At 38.4% G+C, this 20,849-nt stretch overlaps 1 protein-coding gene across 1 annotated transcript; it reads left to right on the top strand.

The window, feature by feature from the left end:
• The first annotated feature begins 1,809 nt into the window (after window positions 1-1,809).
• Window positions 1,810-13,810, top strand: IL10 (interleukin 10). Its single transcript, XM_040339663.1, has 5 exons — window positions 1,810-2,056; window positions 3,557-3,619; window positions 5,507-5,659; window positions 9,583-9,648; window positions 12,727-13,810. The coding sequence occupies exons 1-5, from the start codon at window positions 1,895-1,897 to the stop codon at window positions 12,814-12,816; spliced, it is 534 nt and encodes a 177-aa protein (XP_040195597.1). The 5' UTR covers window positions 1,810-1,894; the 3' UTR covers window positions 12,817-13,810.
• Window positions 13,811-20,849: the final 7,039 nt, after the last annotated feature.

Raw genomic sequence — 20,849 nt, forward strand, 5'->3', positions numbered from 1 at the left:
ACTGGAAAAAAATACCTGTATGAAGCACTAAAGAAAAAGTAAAATTCATAAAGAAAAAAAATTAATGAAAAAAAACTTTTTCTGCCAATTGTTCACACAGCTTGTGATTATTGTAGTGGGGGAAAACACTGGTTCCTAGCCTAGTAGGAATCAGACCTGGATCACAGAAGGCAACCAAGAACCCACTGAAGATGTTAATGATAGAATTCTTACAACATGTGCAAACATTGGGTTTGATTTAATAAAGGCAACTAGACTGTGCACTTTGCAAAGTGCAATTGCTCCTGAGCTTAGTAAATAAGGTAAAGTTTCACATTACAAAGAATGCCCAAACACATGCAAGGAAAAAAAAAATGGATGATGGACGTCAGCAGCTCTTCTGCTCATTTACTAAGCTCTGGTGCAACTGCACTTTACAAAGTGCACAGTCTATTTGCCTTTAGTAAATTGACCCCATTGTGTAGTATTTGGAAACACAACGTAGATGTTGCCTGCATATGACGTGGGCATTTTTTTTCTTTGATGGACAGTTTCTTTTTTTTTTTTTTTTAATCAATGATTTAATGCACCTAGAACATTTAAATCGGCAATATAAATGTTATACCTTTTTCCAAGTAAACTAAGATTTCACCAGGGTTTAACTTAACTCTGTTGCTAAAATGAACCTAAATTGTAGACCCTTACATGTTACAGCATTACTAACCATCTAGTCTCTTACGGTTGGGCTATTAATGGTGGGTTGACAGACTCTACTGAATTAGAGGGTGGGTATAAAGGATTTAAAGGGGCCTCTGGGGCACTAGTATGTGCTCTCTGGAACTGTGTTGCCCTAATTCTTTAAAGGCTTGCTTCATGCACTTCACAGCTCTCGTGTATGTGTTTAATTTGTGTATTTAATGGTTTGCCTGTGGAGACTGCATAAAGCTGTGTCAAATACAGAGCTCTCTCTAGTGGTTAATATTTAAAGCTTTGTTTTCAATACAAGCAAATATGTCAGAGCAAAAATGTAAACGTGTGAAAGCCACATCATAAGTTACTTTGAGGTAAATGCTGAAAAAATAACCCCAAATATGTGCTCATAGAAAATACACTATTTTCCCCTTAACAAATCATACAAGTGTTGGATGGAAAAAATAGTACTTTTAGAATATGAGATCAGGGCATAAAGCACAGGATTAATAATTTCTTATGTTAACGCGATGAATTATTAAATACATTTTTCCCCCACAGTCTTTTGAATAGCTTAGTACTAGTTATGTACTGCTTCTAACAAATATAAGTAATTTTATATTGCATCAAAAAAATGTATAACTGAAAATAACTAGTATAGACTTAACGCGCTCGAACAATAGGTTAACGTCTCTAACCTTGCTATTTAAACTATTTATATACATATACACAACACATCTCTAAATAATACTTGTAATATACAGTAGGTTTATAGTATTCTTATATACAAATGTAATAAAAACATAATGCTGAGGTATATATGGAAATAATTTTTGAAAATCCACTAATAGCCTTTATTTTAGAGAAAGAGGTTACATAATTATTAATTACATTATTCATTGTATTTACTAGAATTCCCAGGAATAAAAATAACAAAAAATTAATAAGAGAACCCACAACCACAAATTTGGAACACAAAAACCTTTGCAGAAGTCACACGTGAAAACACTTACAAGAAATACTTTTTTATAGCCCAGTGATGAAATACTTTTTTTTGGGGGGGAGGAAACACAGGAAATATTGTGATGACATTCTCAATAACATTTGCATGCATTCTACTATATAATAGGGTCAAAAATCTTAACAGTTTGTGACAGTTTTGCTTTGTTTATTTTTTGTTTTGTTTTTTTTGATCTACAAGATTACTTGACTGCCTGTGAAAAACATGAACTATTTTTATTGTTTTCTTTTGCTCATTTTTACCTGCAGTAAGGAGGCAGTGTGTCAAAGTGGAGATACTGAAGGAAGTTGTCAGCGGGCTATAAATATATTCCCTGCTAAACTGAAAGATCTCAGAACCACATTCCAGAAAGTGAGAGACTATTTTGTAAGTATTCAAATCTTATCACTCTGTTAACCTATTTCTGGATGCATATTTTTTTCTTCCCTACAAATGGCCAGGCCAATACAGCCACACAATTTTTAGGTGCATTTATGTAGGTAAAATACTTTGCACTTTAGTTTGCATATGTCCGTATTTTGCTCTGATCTGTGCTACAGAAAGATGTCACACTGAAGAGAATAAATTAACAAAGTTTTACTGCTTTGAATAGGTATAACATTTAAATATTGACTGTTTTAAATATTTTTTATTTACCTGTTTTACATATCTTTACACATTTTATACATCTACTTTGTTCTATCATTTAACATCAGAGAATTGCAGAGTATAGTTTTAAAATGAAATTGTGAGCATAAGAATATTAGAGCTGATATTTATGACTTGCTTAAAAGGTACAGGTTTCAGGGCTGTTATCCTGTTCCTGTGCCACGTAGCAGGGGAAGAACCTTGGAGAAGAGTATATCCATTAGTTGAGTGGCTTAGCTGACTTGACAAAAACAATGCACATGAGAGAAGATGTAAACCCAAAGTAAAGGGCATTGACTATATATATATATATATATATAATATATAAATTCTAAAAAAATTAATAATTATTAAAATGCACTAACAAGTAAAAGGGAATAACAGGTCTATCAGCAGCCTGCAAAGAGTGGAGATGGTACTGGAAACAGCCCACATGGTGATACAAACAGGGACTTTGGTAGCAGTGCAAGGTGGTAGGTTTCCATATGGTTGGAATATTGTTAGTACAGATCCTCTCAAACTCTTCCGTACCATTCAGCCTGCTGGGTTGAATGGAAAAAAAAACTGCTAGTGTGTACTAGGCTTAAGGAGAGCCAGAGAGAAGAGCTCCAGTTATTAACTTCATTAGCACCCCCTTGCAGTTCATTGGTGGCAGACGGGACTTGTTCCCTTCTTCACAGATTCCTGTGAATGAATAACATGGCTGTGCGGACGGTTTTCAAAATGTGACAGTGGATGAGGGGAGAGGATCGCTGTCACGGGTGTAGGTGCAAAGGTGGTGAGGAGGGCATGTGCTGGTGCATGTTAAACCCTAAATATGGGTGTAATGTGCAACTAGTTCCAAAAGGTGAATTCATCCTTTAAACCTTAAATGGTTAGGTTCAATGATGTATCTAGAGTCAAAACAATAGAAAAAGGGAGATGTAAAACAAATAAGCAACTATGAGAAAGGGTGATAACAGGGTGGAGGAGGATAATAAAACAATAATTGTGGGGAAGGTATTGTGCATGAGAGCTGAAACACCAGATCACTGGCAAGATATATTATAAACAAGGGACACAGACAGCAGACCGCAAATTCCTTTTATATACTGTAAGCATGTCTTGGCTACATGGCCTGGCCATCAAAATCCAGTGTTTGAAAAAACAGCTCATTACAATGTTGTATAATAATTACCTGAGCTAATACTAATTCCAAAACAGTTCTTTTATTTAGTATTTCCCCTTTTTCTTTTTCAGCAATTGAAGGATGATGAATTGGATACCATATTACTTGAAAATAGTTTATTACAGGACTTCAAGGTAAAAAAAACACTTTAATACACACACATATATATATATATATATATAAATAAATAAATAAAGCATTATACACATCATACATAAACCAAAAAGATGTACAGTATTTATTTTAGGATAGCACTGGGAAGGGTTTGAGCAACTAACTATAAGGTGTTGACATCACTCTCTCTCTATTGGCAACCCCTATATGTACAGGGGTGTCACAAAAGCAAGAAGAGAGGGGTTAAAGCTGTTATGAACCCAGAAGCAAACATTATATTACAACTTACCAGTTCTTAGATCTGATGCCTGGATCAGTTTCCTATTTTAGGGTTTCTAGTCTCCTGTATTTCACAAGATAAAGCTCCCCAGAAGAATATATAAGTTTACATGGATGAGACAAACCACTGGTAGGGGTGATTTAAATGATCAGCTTTTATCTATTCATGCAAAACCTTTATCCCAAAAAGGAAAAAAAAAAAAACTTTCCTTTAACTGATTATAAGTGCCGGTTCACACAGGGGCAACCGACCTACAGCGCGACTTTGCAGGGCGACTTCAGCGCGACTTGGAGCAACTTACAACGTGACTTAAAATTGTCTCCAGGACAGGCGACTTTGGCTGTGACCAATCACAGAATAATCAGCTCTGTGGGAGGAAGGGGTTTGCCCGAGTAAACTATTTTATTTTCCTGTAAAGTTGCTTCAGTTAAGACAGAGATCCGACTTGAGGAAACTTCCATTGAAATCAATGGGTACGAGTTGCCTAGAAGTGGCCTTGAAGTAGTACGGGAACCTTTTCTGAAGTCGGAGCGACTTCAGTAGTGTACATTAAGATGGCTCTCATTCACTTCAATGTAACTTCTCATGACGCGCGACTTGGGGCGACACAAGTCGGATCCCAAGTTGCTGTAGTGTGAACCGGCACTCAAGCGTGAGCTGGAGGTTGGCTTCAATTTGTCCGTGTATCTAAATCTGTTAATATATTAACACTACCCTCCCCCTCTCAGACTGACAATACTGCTATCTGCTGTGCCTCCATTTCTCAGTCCTCCAAAGATTTATCTCACTAATACAGGAGCTGTGTTACTGGCTAGATCATTAGGTGAAAACAGAGAGAAAAAAGCTAAACAAAAGAAAACTGAAGCAGCCACCACATGTAATGATTGGCGAGCTGCACTATATAACATTTTTGGTTTCAGGTTTAATGCCACTTTAAATGTTAAATTTCTACCCAAAACTAGAATAGCTGTAAATAGTAGTGATTGCAGTGGCACTGCATTAGATTGGGATTCATAGTTACATATAGATACATAGTAGGTAAGATTAAAAAAGGCAATCAAGTCCAACCTATATTTGTGATTATATGTCAGTATTACCTTGTATATCCCTGTATGTTGTGGTCGTTCAGGGATTGGTGATGATTATAGTGGAATTGCTATTTCAAAATATTTTTTTGGGCTTCAATAGAGGCTGCTCTAGAGAAAGGACTTCATGGCCCTGAGCAAATCAAAATGTAGGTGCACAAAATGTATTCCGCAGACAAGATCATTTATGTATGACACTAAACAAAGTTAGAATTTAAACCTTTAAGTAAACCATTAATAATTGAAATATTGACACTGTCATTGTTACCCTTCTAAAAAAAATGTAACATTGGGCTTCAGTCATTTCTGAATCACTAGTATAGTCAGAGGACCTTATCTGCACACTTGTGGGTCAGTAAATTCAAGTATTTAGCAAGAGGGTCAGCATGACTGTCAGACAACTAGCATCTGCAGGATAAGTTCCTCTCAGGCTTCCTTTATGCTGTCAGTTTTGCATTAGTACAGTGCATACATTTAGTGCAAATATACAGCTAGAATATATCAAGCATTTGTTCTAGTGGTATCCTTATTTGTTTTTCCAGAGTTCTATTGGATGCCAGACTGTAACTGAAATGATTCGATTCTACCTAGAGGATGTCCTACCACATGCACAAGAGGGCAGTATTGTCATTGAAAGAAATGTGAATTTCATGAAGGACAAATTGCTAGACCTAAAACAGACCATGAAACGATGTGTGAGTATACAATACCATAATACAAAAGAAATGATTTTTTTTACTTTACAAAACAGAAAGCATTGTTTACTACCTACCAATGCAGCAGGGGATTGCCTAACCAAATATATTTGCCTGGCGTTCAGCTCCAACCACTTCAACACCAGGCGAACTTTGACACTTCTTACATACAATATGTGTATAAATCAAATTTTTTTTTGCTAAAAAATTACTTAGCCCCCACAAACATTGTATATTTTTAACCAGAGGCTCTAGAGAATAAAACAGTAGATGTTGCAATTTTTATGACACATAGTATCTGCACAGTGGTTTTTCAAACGCATTTATTTATTTTTTTAAATACACTTTAGTGAATTTTAACCACTTCCATACAGGGCTTTTATACACACCTCCATACCGGGCCTATTCTGGCACTTCTCTCCTACATGTACAAATCATATTTTTTTTGCTAGAAAATTATGCAGTACCCCCAAACATTATATATGTTTTTTTAGCAGACACCCTAGGGAATAAAACGACGGTCATTGCAACGTTTTATCTTGTACGGTATTTGCGCAATCATTTTTGAAACGCCTTTTTGGGGAAAAAAAATGTTTCATGAATTAAAAAAAATAACAAAACAGTAAAGTTAGCCCAATTTTTTTGTAAAATATGAAAGATTAGGTTACACTGAGTAAATAGATACCTAACATGTCACGCTTTAAAATTGCGCACACTCATGGAATGGCGCCAAACTTCGGTACTTAAAAATCTCCATAGGCAAGGCTTTGAAATTTTTTACAGGTTACCAGTTTAGATTTACAGAGGAGATCTAGTGCTAGAATTGTTGCTGCCACTCTAACGCACGCGGCGATACTTCACATATGTGGTTTAAATGGCGTTTACATATGTCGGCGGGACTTGCGTGTGCGTTCGCTTCTGCGCGCGAGCTACCGGGGACAGGGGCGTTTTAATTTTTTTTTTATTATTATTTATTTATTTTACATATTTATTTATTTTTTTACACTTTTTTTTTTATTTTTTTATTTTTTTATTACTTTTATTCCTATTACAAGGAATGTAAACATCCCTTGTAATAGGAATGTGTGTGACAGGTCCTCTTTATGGAGCGATGCGGGGTCAATAAGACCCCACATCTTTCCTCCAGGCTGGAAACCATGAGATCGGTGAAAAAAATTCACTGATCTCATGAATAATGTGACTTACAGCCGCAATCGCGGCTTTGTTTACTTACAGGACGCGGGCGTGATGTCATCACATCGCGCCCGGGTCCTCCGACGGTCATAGAGATGACCGGTGACCATCTGGTCACCATTCATTTCTATACTTCCTGCCAGCGCCGGACGATTCCTTCTCCGGGCCCCCGATGGCACAGGAGAGCCCGGAGAAGCACCGGATGGCGGCGGGAGGGGGATGTCCCCTCCCACCGCCTGTAAGAACGATCTAGCGGCGGAACCGCCGCTATGATCGTTCTTACGTTGTGCAGAATCGCCGGCACAAGAGATAGATATCTGGATGATGCCTCTCGCTGCAGGCATCATTCAGATATCCCCCCTTCAAAGTCCAGGACGTCATATGACGTCCACTCTGGATGGTAGAGACACTTTGTGGACGTCATATGACGGTGGCTGGTATGGAAGTGGTTAATGCACAAAAACACAATTATTTTGTAAAAGATGATGTTACGCTAGTAAATATTGTAGATACCAAACACGTCATGCTTTCAAATTTTGCATACTCGCAGGTCTGGTGCTAGAATTTTTGCTCTCACTATAACATTTTTCTACTTCTTTTTGTCTTTACAACATATAGAAAGTGAAAAAAAAAATGTAAGTCTATACTACAAAAAAAAAGTCAAGTTTGGAAAATTCCTAAATTATCAAAGTGGTTGTAAAGGCAGAAGTTTTTTTTTTAATCTTAATGCATTGTATGCACTAAGATAAAAAAAAAACTTCTGTGTGCAGCAGCACCCCTCAGCCCCCCTAATAATTACCTGAGACCCATCTCACGCCAGAAATGTCCACAAGTGTCTCTGCCTTCTGGGACTCAAAGTCAGTTAGCCAATGAGGAGAGAGAAGGGGCAGGGCTGAACTGCGGCTCCGTGTCTGAATGGATACAGGATGCTGCAGCATGGCTTGAGTGCCCCCATAGCAAGCTGCTTGCTGTGGGGGCACTCAGCAGGAGGGAGGAGTCAATCAGGGACCCGAGAAGAGAAGGCTGCTCTGTGAAAAACCACTGCACAGGGCAAGTAGGTATACCACGTTTGTTATTTTTATAGAAAAAAAAGACTTTAGTATCACTTTAAGATTATAGCTGAAATGGAAAATTGGTTTAGGCGCTCAACTGGTTAAATATATATGGACCGTTCTGAGCTCCGGTATATCCTCGTCAGAAGCCCTGGGCTTAGAAATCCCCTCGGCATCCACGCTTCTGCTTCCCAGTTCACAGGATAGGCTATGTGGCTTCTGATTGGTTGTGCTGCCCATGTGACAGTGTTGACCAATTAGAATGCTTCAAAACGTCCCTCCTGACAAGGTATTCTGATGCGGATATACCAGGACTCAGAATGGGAGATTGCCGCGGTCCAGGTCAGCGGGACCGCGGGGGTGAGGAGGGGGTCCTGTGTAAGTTCACCTTACATATTTTTCTGTAAAAGTGAACTTACACTTTAAAGATCCTGGGTGTTCCTGTGTCAAGTGTATATATCCAACAAGCCTCTAGCTGTAAGAAATGGTAATCCCTATCATAACCACCCAAAAAAGTTTTGGAATGTGGAAAATGCCACTTAGCTCATTATTTGGTGTCAGAACTGGAGATAATGCAGAGATTGCTTCTCTTTCCCCTAACTGGTCTATTCATTACTTACTAAAGAGTTATATAAAAATTATTTACATTGCTCCATCCACTATGTTAAAATTACAGTATATGTAAAGCCAAATGTTGTGAGATGTTGTTTATTTATTTTGCAAGCTGTGTCTTATTAGGGGCATTTCCTATCAATTCCTGTCCTGTAGACCCAAAAAGAAGTAAGAGGATCTCTTTTGAATTTGAGGGAAATCCCCTGTTATGACAGTTGTTATGGGAGCAAATGTCCCCACTGAAATATTTTCCCTCCATTCCTGTTTTGGTGGTGTTAAGACCTGCAGTGGTTATGGTACTGCGGCCTTCTTTCCATCCCTCAATCGCCGAGCATAAGTGATTATCACTTCCATAGGAGGTAGAGGGATAGTGGAGATGAATGCAGTTCCCAGGATGACTCTTCCCAATGGTTAGAATATCCCCCCAAACATGAGCCAAGACTTCATGAAGGGTGTACCAGGCATAGAACATCCTTATTGAGAAGGCAGGCTCTTATATACACCAAAAAGAATACGTGCAGTAATCAAATGGTCAATGACACACTCCACCCACAACAGCATACAATGGTTTACTAACGAGCCCCTTCTGTGGGACCGGTGCCATAAACATGGGCTTTAAATTGAACTGGCCGATGTCGCCTGACATTCGGCCCGTGTGTACCAAGCTTAACAGGAAAACGGAGAGCAAATAAAAACCTGCCAATGGATCTAAGCATTTATGACTCTAGCCAGAAAAAGTCTATAAGAAAAGTCTATAGAAAAAGCTTTTCCTTTATTTATACTTAAACCTTATTTTGGGGATTTGCAATGGACATGAGACTTGTGGGTACCTTTTTTTTCCTTTTTAAGGTGGCTCCCTTGTGATTTTTAACTCCACTCCACTGTGATTCTTTATGTATTTAAATGTCTATAATTGCATTCCTTATGAAACAGTTTTTTCTAATTATGATATAATTGATAAGTAATATTAAAAAGTCTTTCTGGATAGCCAGACTAATATTGCAGTACCTTTTTATACATTGTGTGTAATCCAATAGTTAATTTTCTAATTGGTTATTTTGACAGCAACACTTTTTACCATGTGACAGAAAAAGCAAGGCCATCAAGCAGATCAAGGAAAAATATAACAAGGTATGCTGCTAGCCCTGTTTGTAACCATGACTAACAAATGCAAGTAAATGAACTTTGTCACACTAAACAGTCAAAATAAAAAAGAATGTGCTCAGTCATGGATTAAAAAAATAATCATCAAGAAATGCATTTCACATGTGTGTAAAATTGCAAAAACTGTAATAAATGTGGCACAAGATAATCTTTCACCCTTGAACAATGTGTTTCCCTTTTGATCTTCTGCCAGATTCCTGTTAGGAAATAGCTGCGATAATAACTGACACTATCTGACATTGCTAAGGACTCTAATAATACTGTACACAGTCACTGTACTAATGACACTGGCTGGGTGACAGGCAGTAGTGTATTTAAGTTTTGTGCTGCCCTAGGCCTGACTAAACTTGTGCACCCCTACTTTAAATATGACCCACCCCTTCTTGTCAAGGCCACACCCCTTGCTGTTTAAGACCCACACAAATTTTCAAGTGGGGACACTAGTTCTGAGGGCCTGGGGGGCAATGGAATCCCTTAATTTGCATAGATTTCCTTTCACTTCCTGTTTGGCTATGGGGCAGGAAGTGAAGGGAGATCTCTGCAATGGGACAGGTATGATAAAAAATAAACTGACTGGGGATATAACCATCCCTTACTCTATCCAAAATTGAGAAAAAAGTGTTGCCTATAGTTCTACTTTAAGCACAAATTTCTGATAATTTTATGGAGAGGAATAAGAAGATATAACCATGCCAATGGTGCAGCAGAAAACATATAGCACAGTGAGGAAAGTTTGTGGTCCAGGATGATAGGACAGTCAAAATTAAAAGCGGCGCCCCCCACCTGCCAAACAGTTACTGGAAGAAGTGTGGCCGCTTTATGGGGGTGCTAGACTAATTTGTCTCTCAGCCCAGTCCGCCCCATACACTAACAGTGTGGCGCAAGCCTGCGGGGACTCTTTCCGTGCTGCCCCCCTGCAAAGTGCTGGCCTAGGCCTGGGCCCTGTTGGCCTAGGCCAGGATACAGCGTTGGTGATAGGGGTGATCAGAAGGGCAATCAAGGGGTTAACTGTGTGCCTAACATGTGTATATGTGCTGCTTTTACACACAGATCTGGCTGGGTATCTCCTTTGATCTCAGTTCTGTACAGTAACTGAGACCAAGGAAAAAAAACAGCCAGATCATGTGTGTTGTGTTTACTAACACATATTTCTATGCTTTGGTTGGCCACACTAATCAGTAGGTCTACAGCCAAAAGTCTCTGGCTGCAAGCCTGTTGACAAATATGTGCTGTGTCCAACCACAGCACAGAGCAGCAGGGGAGTGACACACGCACGCCTATAAATCAGGACATTTGACGCAACGTATGGGTACGTCGTGATGCACAGGGAAGCCACCGGCTAGCAGTAAAGTTACCACTAGCCAGTCGACAAGTGATTAAAAAACACAAAATTAGTTAGTCAGCTCTAAAAAAATACACAGTATACATTATATATAGACAAAGGCTATTTTTCTTAATAACAGGCTAATCAGAAATCATTTTTTGGATGAAATGTTTTATAATTGAATAAAAAATAACCCAACACTACTTGATGGGTACTCTGTAATAAGAGCCTTATCACACTTGTGCGTTGCACTAAAATGCACTTTACCTTAACACACATCAATGCATCTACTCTATGGGCTGTGCCTTGTGGTGTTATTCATTGTTAATAGCACCTCAACACATTGTACAGTACAGTTGCACTTTGCAAGAGAATTTGCCACAGAGCTTAGTGAATGCAGGTAAGTTTCACTTTGCAAAGAATACCCAACAGGGAAAAAAAGGCATTTTTGCTTGTACATGATTGAATGATGGAAATCAGAAGAGCTACACCTCATTCATAAAGCTCTGGGGAAAATTCCCTTGCAAAGTGCAACTTCCTTTGCAAAGTGAGCAGCCTTGTCTTTAGTAAATCAACCACTCTGTGTTTAACCTGCCTGGCGGTATTCCCGAGTCTGACTCGGGGTTAGATTTTCCTGCTGCGAGCGGTAACCCAGAGTCAGACTCGGGCTTGCCTCGCTGGATGCACAGGGAGTGTTTACTTACCTTGTCCCTGGATCCAGCGATGCCACCGCGCTGTGTGAGCGAGCGGGACCTCGCTCGATTCACACAGCGTCCTCCTGTGCCGCCGATCTCCGTTCCCTGCGACGTTACGACGCACAGGGGCGGAGAACGGCGCCAAATTCAAAAAAGTAAACAAACACATTACATACAGTATACTGTAATCTTATAGATTACAGTAATGTATGTAAAAAATACACACCCCCCTTGTCCCTAGTGGTCTGCCCAGTGCCCTACATGTACTTTTATATAATAAAAACGTTTCTTTCTCCCTGCAAACTGTAGATTGTCCATAGCAACCAAAAGTGTCCCTTTATGTCAAAAATAGTTTTAGATCAGCTAAAAAACAGCGATAATAAATTATAATCACTTACAGAATTGTGCGATAGCGATTTGTGGGGAAATTCGTCATAAAAAAAAAAAAAATTATGACAGCGACAATTCTGCAACTGAGCAAATTTCAGTGATTTTGATTTGATTACATTATTGAATAATTTTTATTATAATTATATTATTATTTGTTATAATTATTTATAATTATTTATTATATTATAATTTATAATTTTGTTTTTAAAAAAATGTCATAACCGGGATGCCTATTAGAATCTTGTTTGGTCAGATTTAAGTGAGTTATTCCTAAAAATTACAATATAAAACGCCAAATTTCCTTGCAAATAATGGTACCGCTTTCAGCATGTTTTTTCTGAAAGAATCATACCGCCAGGGAGGTTAATGGTGTGTGTGATAACTGATTATATAGCCACTCCTAGGGCTACTATAAATGTGCACAGTTGTATACCACCATGAAAAAATTAGAGTTATGCTTGATGGTTTTTCTAGATAAATCAAGTAGGAAGCAGAACACTGATCTGCTAGATATCATATAGAACTACCCCTTATGAGCAGTCAAACCTTTCACAGGATCCTCAAATAATTTATAAATGAAAAGTCAAGTATTTACTTGTGAGGTCAATTAAAAGTGGTATTTTTTTTATTTTCCAGTTAAAGAATCAAGGTATCTACAAGGCCGTTGGAGAATTTGACATCTTTATCAATTACATTGAGGAATACCTTATTTCCAGAAAGAAATAGAGGGTTATCATACCATTTTGGTTATCTTAAAGACGTATTCTGACATATTCAATAGGATTTTACAAGGAACAAGTGAAATGCACAGTAATTTATAGAAACCATATTAATTACAGTTTACCATATTTAATGGTAAAATATATTTGTACATGCCAGTCACATTTTAAGTGTTTGGTTTTCTGAAAGAAAGACATGTAATTATCAAAGGAAAATAAAAACAAAAAACTATGAAGACCGAAAATGCACACAAGATGGAGTTGAAAGCTTCTTATGCATGGCCAACAACTTGGGAAGCATGGAAGATCATTCTATTGAATGAGGAAACATTGCCTTCAAGACCACAGGAGGCTGCAATTTGATCATGTTGATTATGCTACCTACTATTTGCTGCTGCTGCATATCAGTTTAATTATAGATCTGCACCCTGTAAGCTGACATATCAGCAATTAATATATTCATTTTTATTACATTTGTGTTCATGTTGCAATGTGAAAACACCCAGTAGATTCTTCAAAGTAGTAAGGAAAATCTTTTTGGGTGAACATACTTTTCATTCTTTACATTTCAACTATTTGCATAAGCTGCATGTTTTAATGCTGTCTTATTCCTATTTATTTTCATGACTTGGGTGCCATGTTTTATTTTTATTTTTTTCTCTTGTAAACAACCCTACCCAGGCATAGTGTAATATTTTTTATCAGGTTTCTTGCATTCATTTAGAAAACAGTTTTCTAATTTATGGAGTCATTGTTAATAAAGCTATTTTCCTTCTCTCTAAAATATTTTTTGATAAAATGTAAGACTTAGTAATAAAAAATTAAAAGAGGGTATTTTTTTACAGTAGATACAGGCATTATACTATGGTAACATTTTCAAACGGGTATTCCTTTTTCAGTTTACTGTAATAGATTTGTAGAATTGTTACTTCATGGTCCTACAGAGAAACAGCATTAACCTACAAACACACAATGGCGCAATATAAATAATAAAAATGCTCTTAGACTAAGCTGGATTTTTGTTTCTATTTTCTTGATGTTTTCTTAATGTTGAGGTGCGTTATATTACAGTAGTTTGTATTGAATTTAGGGCTGTTACTGATTAAAATTTTCGTGTTCGATTAATCGTTTTTTTTTATAGATTAATCGACTAATTTTGATTAATTATAACGGACATACAGATTCAACTACTTTTAGCTGATCTCCTTGCATTGCAACTCTGCATTAGTCAGTGGTAAACGTGGTATACGCTATATACAATCACCCGACACTAGTTAGTTTCCACAATCCATAACTTCAAAGTTCACACAAATACGTTTTAAATTCAAACTGTAGCACTGACGTAAGTAATTTTTTCTTATTAAACTTTAAGAAAAACGTAGAAAGTTGTTTTAACTTTAATTATAAAACTTAGTATATTGACTGTCAGTCACTTTATAGTAGGCCTCACTTTAGCCAGTCAGGCAGACATACCAGAGTGTTTACATTTTCTGGAAGCAGACATGATCGCATTTTATTGACAATATACCCTAAAGAACTGAACAGTCTTTCGCATGGAACAGATGTGGCCGATACACAAAGAATTGTCTGCACAAAACTGCTTAGAACAGGAAAACGATGGTTATTTTTGCCCCCTTTCCCTGATGAAGCCTGATGTATCCTCTTGGTCCACAGATGCAAAGGTACCTCAATCCAATGGGTGCAGTTTGCTCGCATTCAGCAGGGTAAGTCTTAGGCCCCGTACACACGGTCGAACATGTCTGCTGAAACTGGTCCACGGACCAGTTTCCGCGGACATGTCCGACCGTGTGTATGGCCTATCGGACAGGTTTCCAGCGGACAAAAGTTTCTTAGCAAGCTAAGAAACTTGTCCGCTGGAAACATGTCCGTCGGACATGTCCGATGATTAGTACACCTAATCGGACATGTGACGTGTAACCAGCGTCCCGAAATACCGCGCATGCGTCAAATTGATTCGACGCATGCGTGGAAGCATTGCACTTCCGTGTTTGAGAACGTCGGTGTCTTCTACGTCACCGTGTTCTCTGTCCGCGGGGATTTTGGTCTGATGGTGTGTACACACATCAGACCAAAAGCTCCCAGGAGACATGTCCGATGAAAACGGTCCGCGGACCGTTTTTATCGGACATGTCTCCTCGTGTGTACGGGGCCTAACTGTCCATACTGTCTGGTGACGTCAAGATATTTGATCGATCAAAACAATTAAAGATTAATCGATAAATTAATCTTTAATTTCCCCAGCCCTAATTGAGTTATAAACTGAATTATTTAAGTAAAGTCCAAATACCTCTTATAGTCATTGGTCCCATGTTACTGTGAGTGATGTGACTTCAGTATGATTCAAAACATATTTTTTTAATAAAAACCATAAAAGAAATAGACTTTTTGACTCATATTTATATATATGATTTTGTTTTTATTTTAAGAATAATTTAGGACTAAAAAATTATATATGAGGAAAATGCAGATATTCCCAAAATACTAAAAAATAAACAAAAGCAAGAATAAACAAAATTACCAACCATAAGGTATCTATCATAAAAAAAAAAATCTGAAATATCAGTCAACCTAGAGAGCCAACCAAACAAATGGTAAACATAGCCCCTTTCTATTATGGCCATACCAACGTAAACACTGGTTAGAAAGTGCATCCTTACAAAATCTCAATATCTACAAGTCCAATAGCAGCTTAGGAAAGTGGACAAATGCTGACATGCCAAGACTGGATTCACACCTTTTGTGTATTGCATTTTCTCTGCATTTGTTAAGCTGCATTGTTAGAAGCTATCACGTGTTAAAACTTGCCTTGACTTGCAATTCCAATGCAAGCACTACTTGCATTGGAATTGCAATAGAATAGAATTCTATTCTGAATGGGTGGACAAAGCGCTATTTTTGGGTAAAGACCTATGGGGCTAATGTACATAACCAATGCAGACCCTTCTATTTAAAAATGCCCCCCCACACACACACACACACTGCTAACAAGCATGGAAATAATGTGTCCTGGAGCTCATTTTAAGTGCTCCTAATCAGGATCTTTTATGGCAAAGTTTTGAAGACCCAACTGGACACCTAGTATTTTCATAAGAGGTCAGGGCCACAAGGTCACATAGTGTAGCTCCTATAATATAACTATATGAAAGTACAAAAGTGCAATATAACACAAAGTACATTCATCATATGAATAAATAGATGTAAAATGTGCAATTCGTCCTCCAAAAGTCACATTTCTTAAAGTGATAGGTATACAGGTAAGTATAAATAAGCGTAAAAAAAAAAGCCAGTTTACGTAAAGTGCAGACTATCTCCACCACTATTATGTGGACCAATGACCAAACACTGTACATATCCATGGTGCAGATTACCACCTCTAGCACTTTGCACTCAGCAGAAAATATGGCTGCATGGATATACGCAGCAAAAATGCTCAGTTGTATCACAGAGGTAACTCTACTATACTTTTGGTTTCCGTCCTTTTAAGATGTCTCCTCACTGGCTGCAACAAGCTATGGCCGCCACATACAATCCATGCAGCAGGGTGACATCAGCACATTAATCACTTAAGGAACAAGCCTTTTTCTGAGATTTGGTGTTTAAAAACAGTTGCAGGTCATTGCAATACTTTCTCTCACACCGTATTTGCGCAGCCGTCTTACAAGCGAACTTTTTTAAAATAAAAAATAGACAAACAGTAACGTTAAGAGGTGCAGCGCTTATTTAAATATAGTCTGTCAATAATTAAAAGTTCATAATAAGCCAAGAAATTCTTGAGGTGAATCCTGATATACTGGACAGGACAGCCATTGCCAACATCCAAAAATACTGACTCTTACCCTCAGTAGAAGGGATATACACCGTGATTAATCAAATAGTACTAAGTAGCCAGCGATCATCCTACACAGACTGATCCACTCCACCAGGATTACACTGATCACACTTCCCAGGAATAGATGTCGATAATCAAAAGCCACCATCACTCATCCAGAAAACCAATAGGCGAACCCCAGCATCAGTGGTATTCTCAAAAATGAAAAGAGGAACGCTCATTGCGCAGACATCCAATATAAAAATGTATTATGGTAAAAATACGTTTTCCGCTCATATTATCAAAGATACAAGAAGGCACATGGAAACGACCAGTGTTTCCAACCAACAAGATGGCCATCACGTCCCGGTTTACGTCCATGTCACACTACTCCACCCTACGCGTTTCGTCATCAAAAGGCGTCATCAGGGGCATGGCTTAAGCGTGTGATGTTACTATTTATAAAGGGAACAGCTGACATGAATACTGGAAATTGGTTGCGTTGCGGGATACAACCACCGACCATTCACAAATAAGGACGGCTTAGAATTAGTACAACATAACTAGGTGATATTAATACAAATTTATAAAAATTCAAAAGTAATTATTGAAATATGGCTATGAAACGTGCGGGACAGTATTAGTTTTAAACCAAATGGGTCATATGTAAACAAGTGAATCCGGAAAGCAGCGCTATCTTGTGGTTAAAAAACATTACATCAAAAAACGTATAAGAATAAAAACTCAAAAATGACAAAATAACGTATTTATCTACCCAAACCGTGAACACTTCATATATTGAAACCTATAAAACAAAATAGTATAAAAATAAAACAGTCCAATTACTGGATCACTCAGATACTAAAACAGCGCTGATTTTAAATGAAATGACAACTATGTGGTAAACACCACAAGAAAGTCTTTTGTGCAGTGATGATAGTAGTGTGCTTTACAAGGTGGAATTCGGAAGTTTATATTGGTGGAAGGCGCACACTGAGACAACAGGTTTATTATCACCCATGATGTTTTGAACCGTTCCTACTATTTTGTTTTATAGTTTTGCAACGTTTTACAGCTGCTTAGTAGTATTCATATATTTTTAAGATATTTTGAATATTTATATGTCAGTGTGAGGAAGGACAGAATACAACATACACCTATTCCTTTATAAAGGAAATTTGTTTCTTACATACTACATCATCGCCATTTGGTCTCTACCATTATGGAGTATGCCGATTAACGGTGCGGTGGGTCCCTGGTGTTGCCACATTCTAGCTGTGATTCACTAAAGGCTTTTCCGTGTCCTCCGTAATAGGGGCCAATGGGGCTCTGGTAAGCACACCATTTTGTCACATGGTGGTAGACATCACATTGGTTTTCTTTTCAAGATTGAAGAGAGTGGATGTCACTTGTTCAAGGATTAGTGCACGGGTGGATCATTATCACTTGTTGATGCCACAGACAGATTATTCATATATGAACTTCATAAATACTTATGGACTTCCACCATTAATATTTTATATTATTTTCACCTGTTTTAATTTATGAGTGTTTCTTTAAAATTAATATTTATTTAAGTTGATTTTCAATATTAATCACTTGCCTTATGGCAATTTCATATGTGTTTATGTTTACATCTATTAATTAGGTATATTGTCACAATTTAGGTTTAGCGTGACTTTATATTTTTTTATAATTTTTTTCCTCTTATATTTTAGTGTGTTTACTGCCAGAGAACTTGATTGGCGCTGAGTGGTGTATTGCAGGCCATATTATACACTGTTCTATTATATATTGAAACCTGATGATAAAAATGAATCACATATTTAGAACAATAGCTACATCTAAACCTCAACTATTATTAATAAAAGAATATCCCTTTTGATGTTCATTCCGAATGGAGAATATGTCTGGCCCTGATAAATCCACCTTGTTTCTGATCTGGAGACTTTCCTGACAATATTACTGCCCCTCCAATGACTAGAAAATGCATCAATTCCCAGAAAGGTGGTACCCTTAGGATTACAGCCATGTCTCAAAGTGTGATGTTTAGGGAAACCCCTCCTTATGTTGGCTATATGTTCCTCCTGTCTTGTTTGCAACATACGTACAATCAGGGCTGGACTGGAACAAAAATTTGGCCCTGGACTTCATCCACTTTAATTCAATAAAATGCTGCCCCCCATCCCCCAAAAAATCACGCCTACCAAAAGGCCACTACATCCATTATTGTATATCATGAGAGGGTGAGAGAGAGGGGAATGAGAGAGAGAGAGAGAGAGAGGGAGGGGTGAGAGAGGGGGTGAGTGTAAGAGAGAGGGAGTGAGTGTAAAAGAGAGGGGGTGAGTGTAGGACCCCTTTCACACTGAGGCGTTTTTCAGGTGCTTTTGGGCTAAAAATAGCGCCTGAAAAACACCTCCGCTGCAGTCCCAGTGTGAAAGCCCGAGTGCTTTCACACTTGTGTGCTGCCAGGGTGTTAAAAAAAGTCCTCCAAGCAGCATCTTTGGGGCAGTGGAGGAGCGGTGTACACACCGCTCCTGCCCATTGAAATGAATAGCCACCGCTGCTGAAGCGCCTGCAAAGCACTTTGGCAGCAGCGCTACAAAGGCGTATTTAACCTTTAATTTGGCTGCTGAGAGACAGAGGGGGGTGCTGAGAGACAGAGGGGGGAGGCTGAGAGACAGAGGGGGGAGGCTGAGAGACAGAGGGGGGAGCTGAGAGAGTTTTTTTTATTTTATTTTTTTAATGACCCACTGAGCCATCGGCCCACCAGGAAACTCCTGCGTCCCTGCATACAGTGCACCCTATGTATTGAAGCCCACAGGGGCACCCGAAGTTACCTTGTTAGTTTGCCTGATGATTCATACTCAAGTTGTGTCCAAGTTGCCTCCCAAAGTCATGCTAGAAGTCGTGTTGCCCCTGTGTGAATGGGCTCTGAGACAATACAGAAAAATTGTACAAACAAAATCACATTAAACAAAACACAACCCAAAAAAAAGACCCCAAACCACCCCACCTCAACAAAACCCCCCTATCCCCAACTCCTATCCTGCTCTTGGAGTATGTGTGGAGGAAAAAAAGGAGAAAAAAGGACAGAAAAAACAGCATCCAATATTACAAAGTATATAGTACCTATTAGTTTATATACCTAAGTCATGGATTTAAGCCATCTTGACCAGGTAGCATCAAACTTACTCATGGAATTCCTTAGGGAGTATGTATGTTTTTCAAAAAGCATAATCCTATTGAGATCTCAAATCCACTCAGATATGGTCAGCAGGTGGGGAGAGGTCCACTTAAGAGCAATCTGTCTATGGGCAATGAATAGTGCACGTCTTATAGTGTTACCAATAGAGGAGGTATAAATAGATGTATCGCAGTATCCCAATAGACATATAAGTGGTTCAACCGGAATGTTAATATCCAATAGCCCGTTTAGGGTACCAATCACCTCCGCCCAGTATCTTTGAAGTTTCAGACACTGCCACAAAAGAAGTATTAGCGTACCTGTATTACCACATCTAGCACAGGCTGGATCAGACTTCAATCCAATTGCATACAGAAATTGGGGAGTTCTATAGAATCTATGGAGAATAAAGCTCTGTATCAGTCTGTGTGATGGAGAGAGACACCCGGGGCGAGAACCGAAGAATATCATGCCAGACCTCCTCGGGGATAGAACCGATCTCCTTTTCCTAACTAGCTCTAGAGCGGATGGGAAAGTTCAGTAGAAATCTGACAATACCCTATATGTAGCAGAGGTGAGACCTTTTGTTGAACCTGCCTGTACTATCTTACCAAGAACAAGGATAGGAGGGAAAAATATCCTAGCAGAAGAGAATTGGGCATGTAAAGCATGTCTTAGTTGGAGGAATTGATAGAACCAATTAGATTGTAGAGACAACTCTCCCCTTAGATCTTCAAAAGGATTTAAGTATACTGTTTTCGTATAGCTGAGCTAGAGTTGTTATTCCTAATTTCCCCCATCTCTGAAAGCCTCTAAGGGCCTAAATTTGAGAAAGTCTATGTAACAGCACTGGTGAACGGAGTGAACCACAATTGCGGTTAGCAAGGATTTCAATGCGCTTCTTTATGTGACAACTCAGTATTGGGCCCCATGCGTCACTCCTCACAAACTGGAGTTTGGGGGATCTCTACATCATCTCTCTGTCACATAAAGAAAGGCGTTGGGCTACTAAGGATGGACGCAT

The sequence above is a fragment of the Rana temporaria genome, chromosome 2 (genome assembly GCF_905171775.1).
Source record: "Rana temporaria chromosome 2, aRanTem1.1, whole genome shotgun sequence".
NCBI classification, from domain to species: Eukaryota; Metazoa; Chordata; class Amphibia; order Anura; family Ranidae; genus Rana; species Rana temporaria.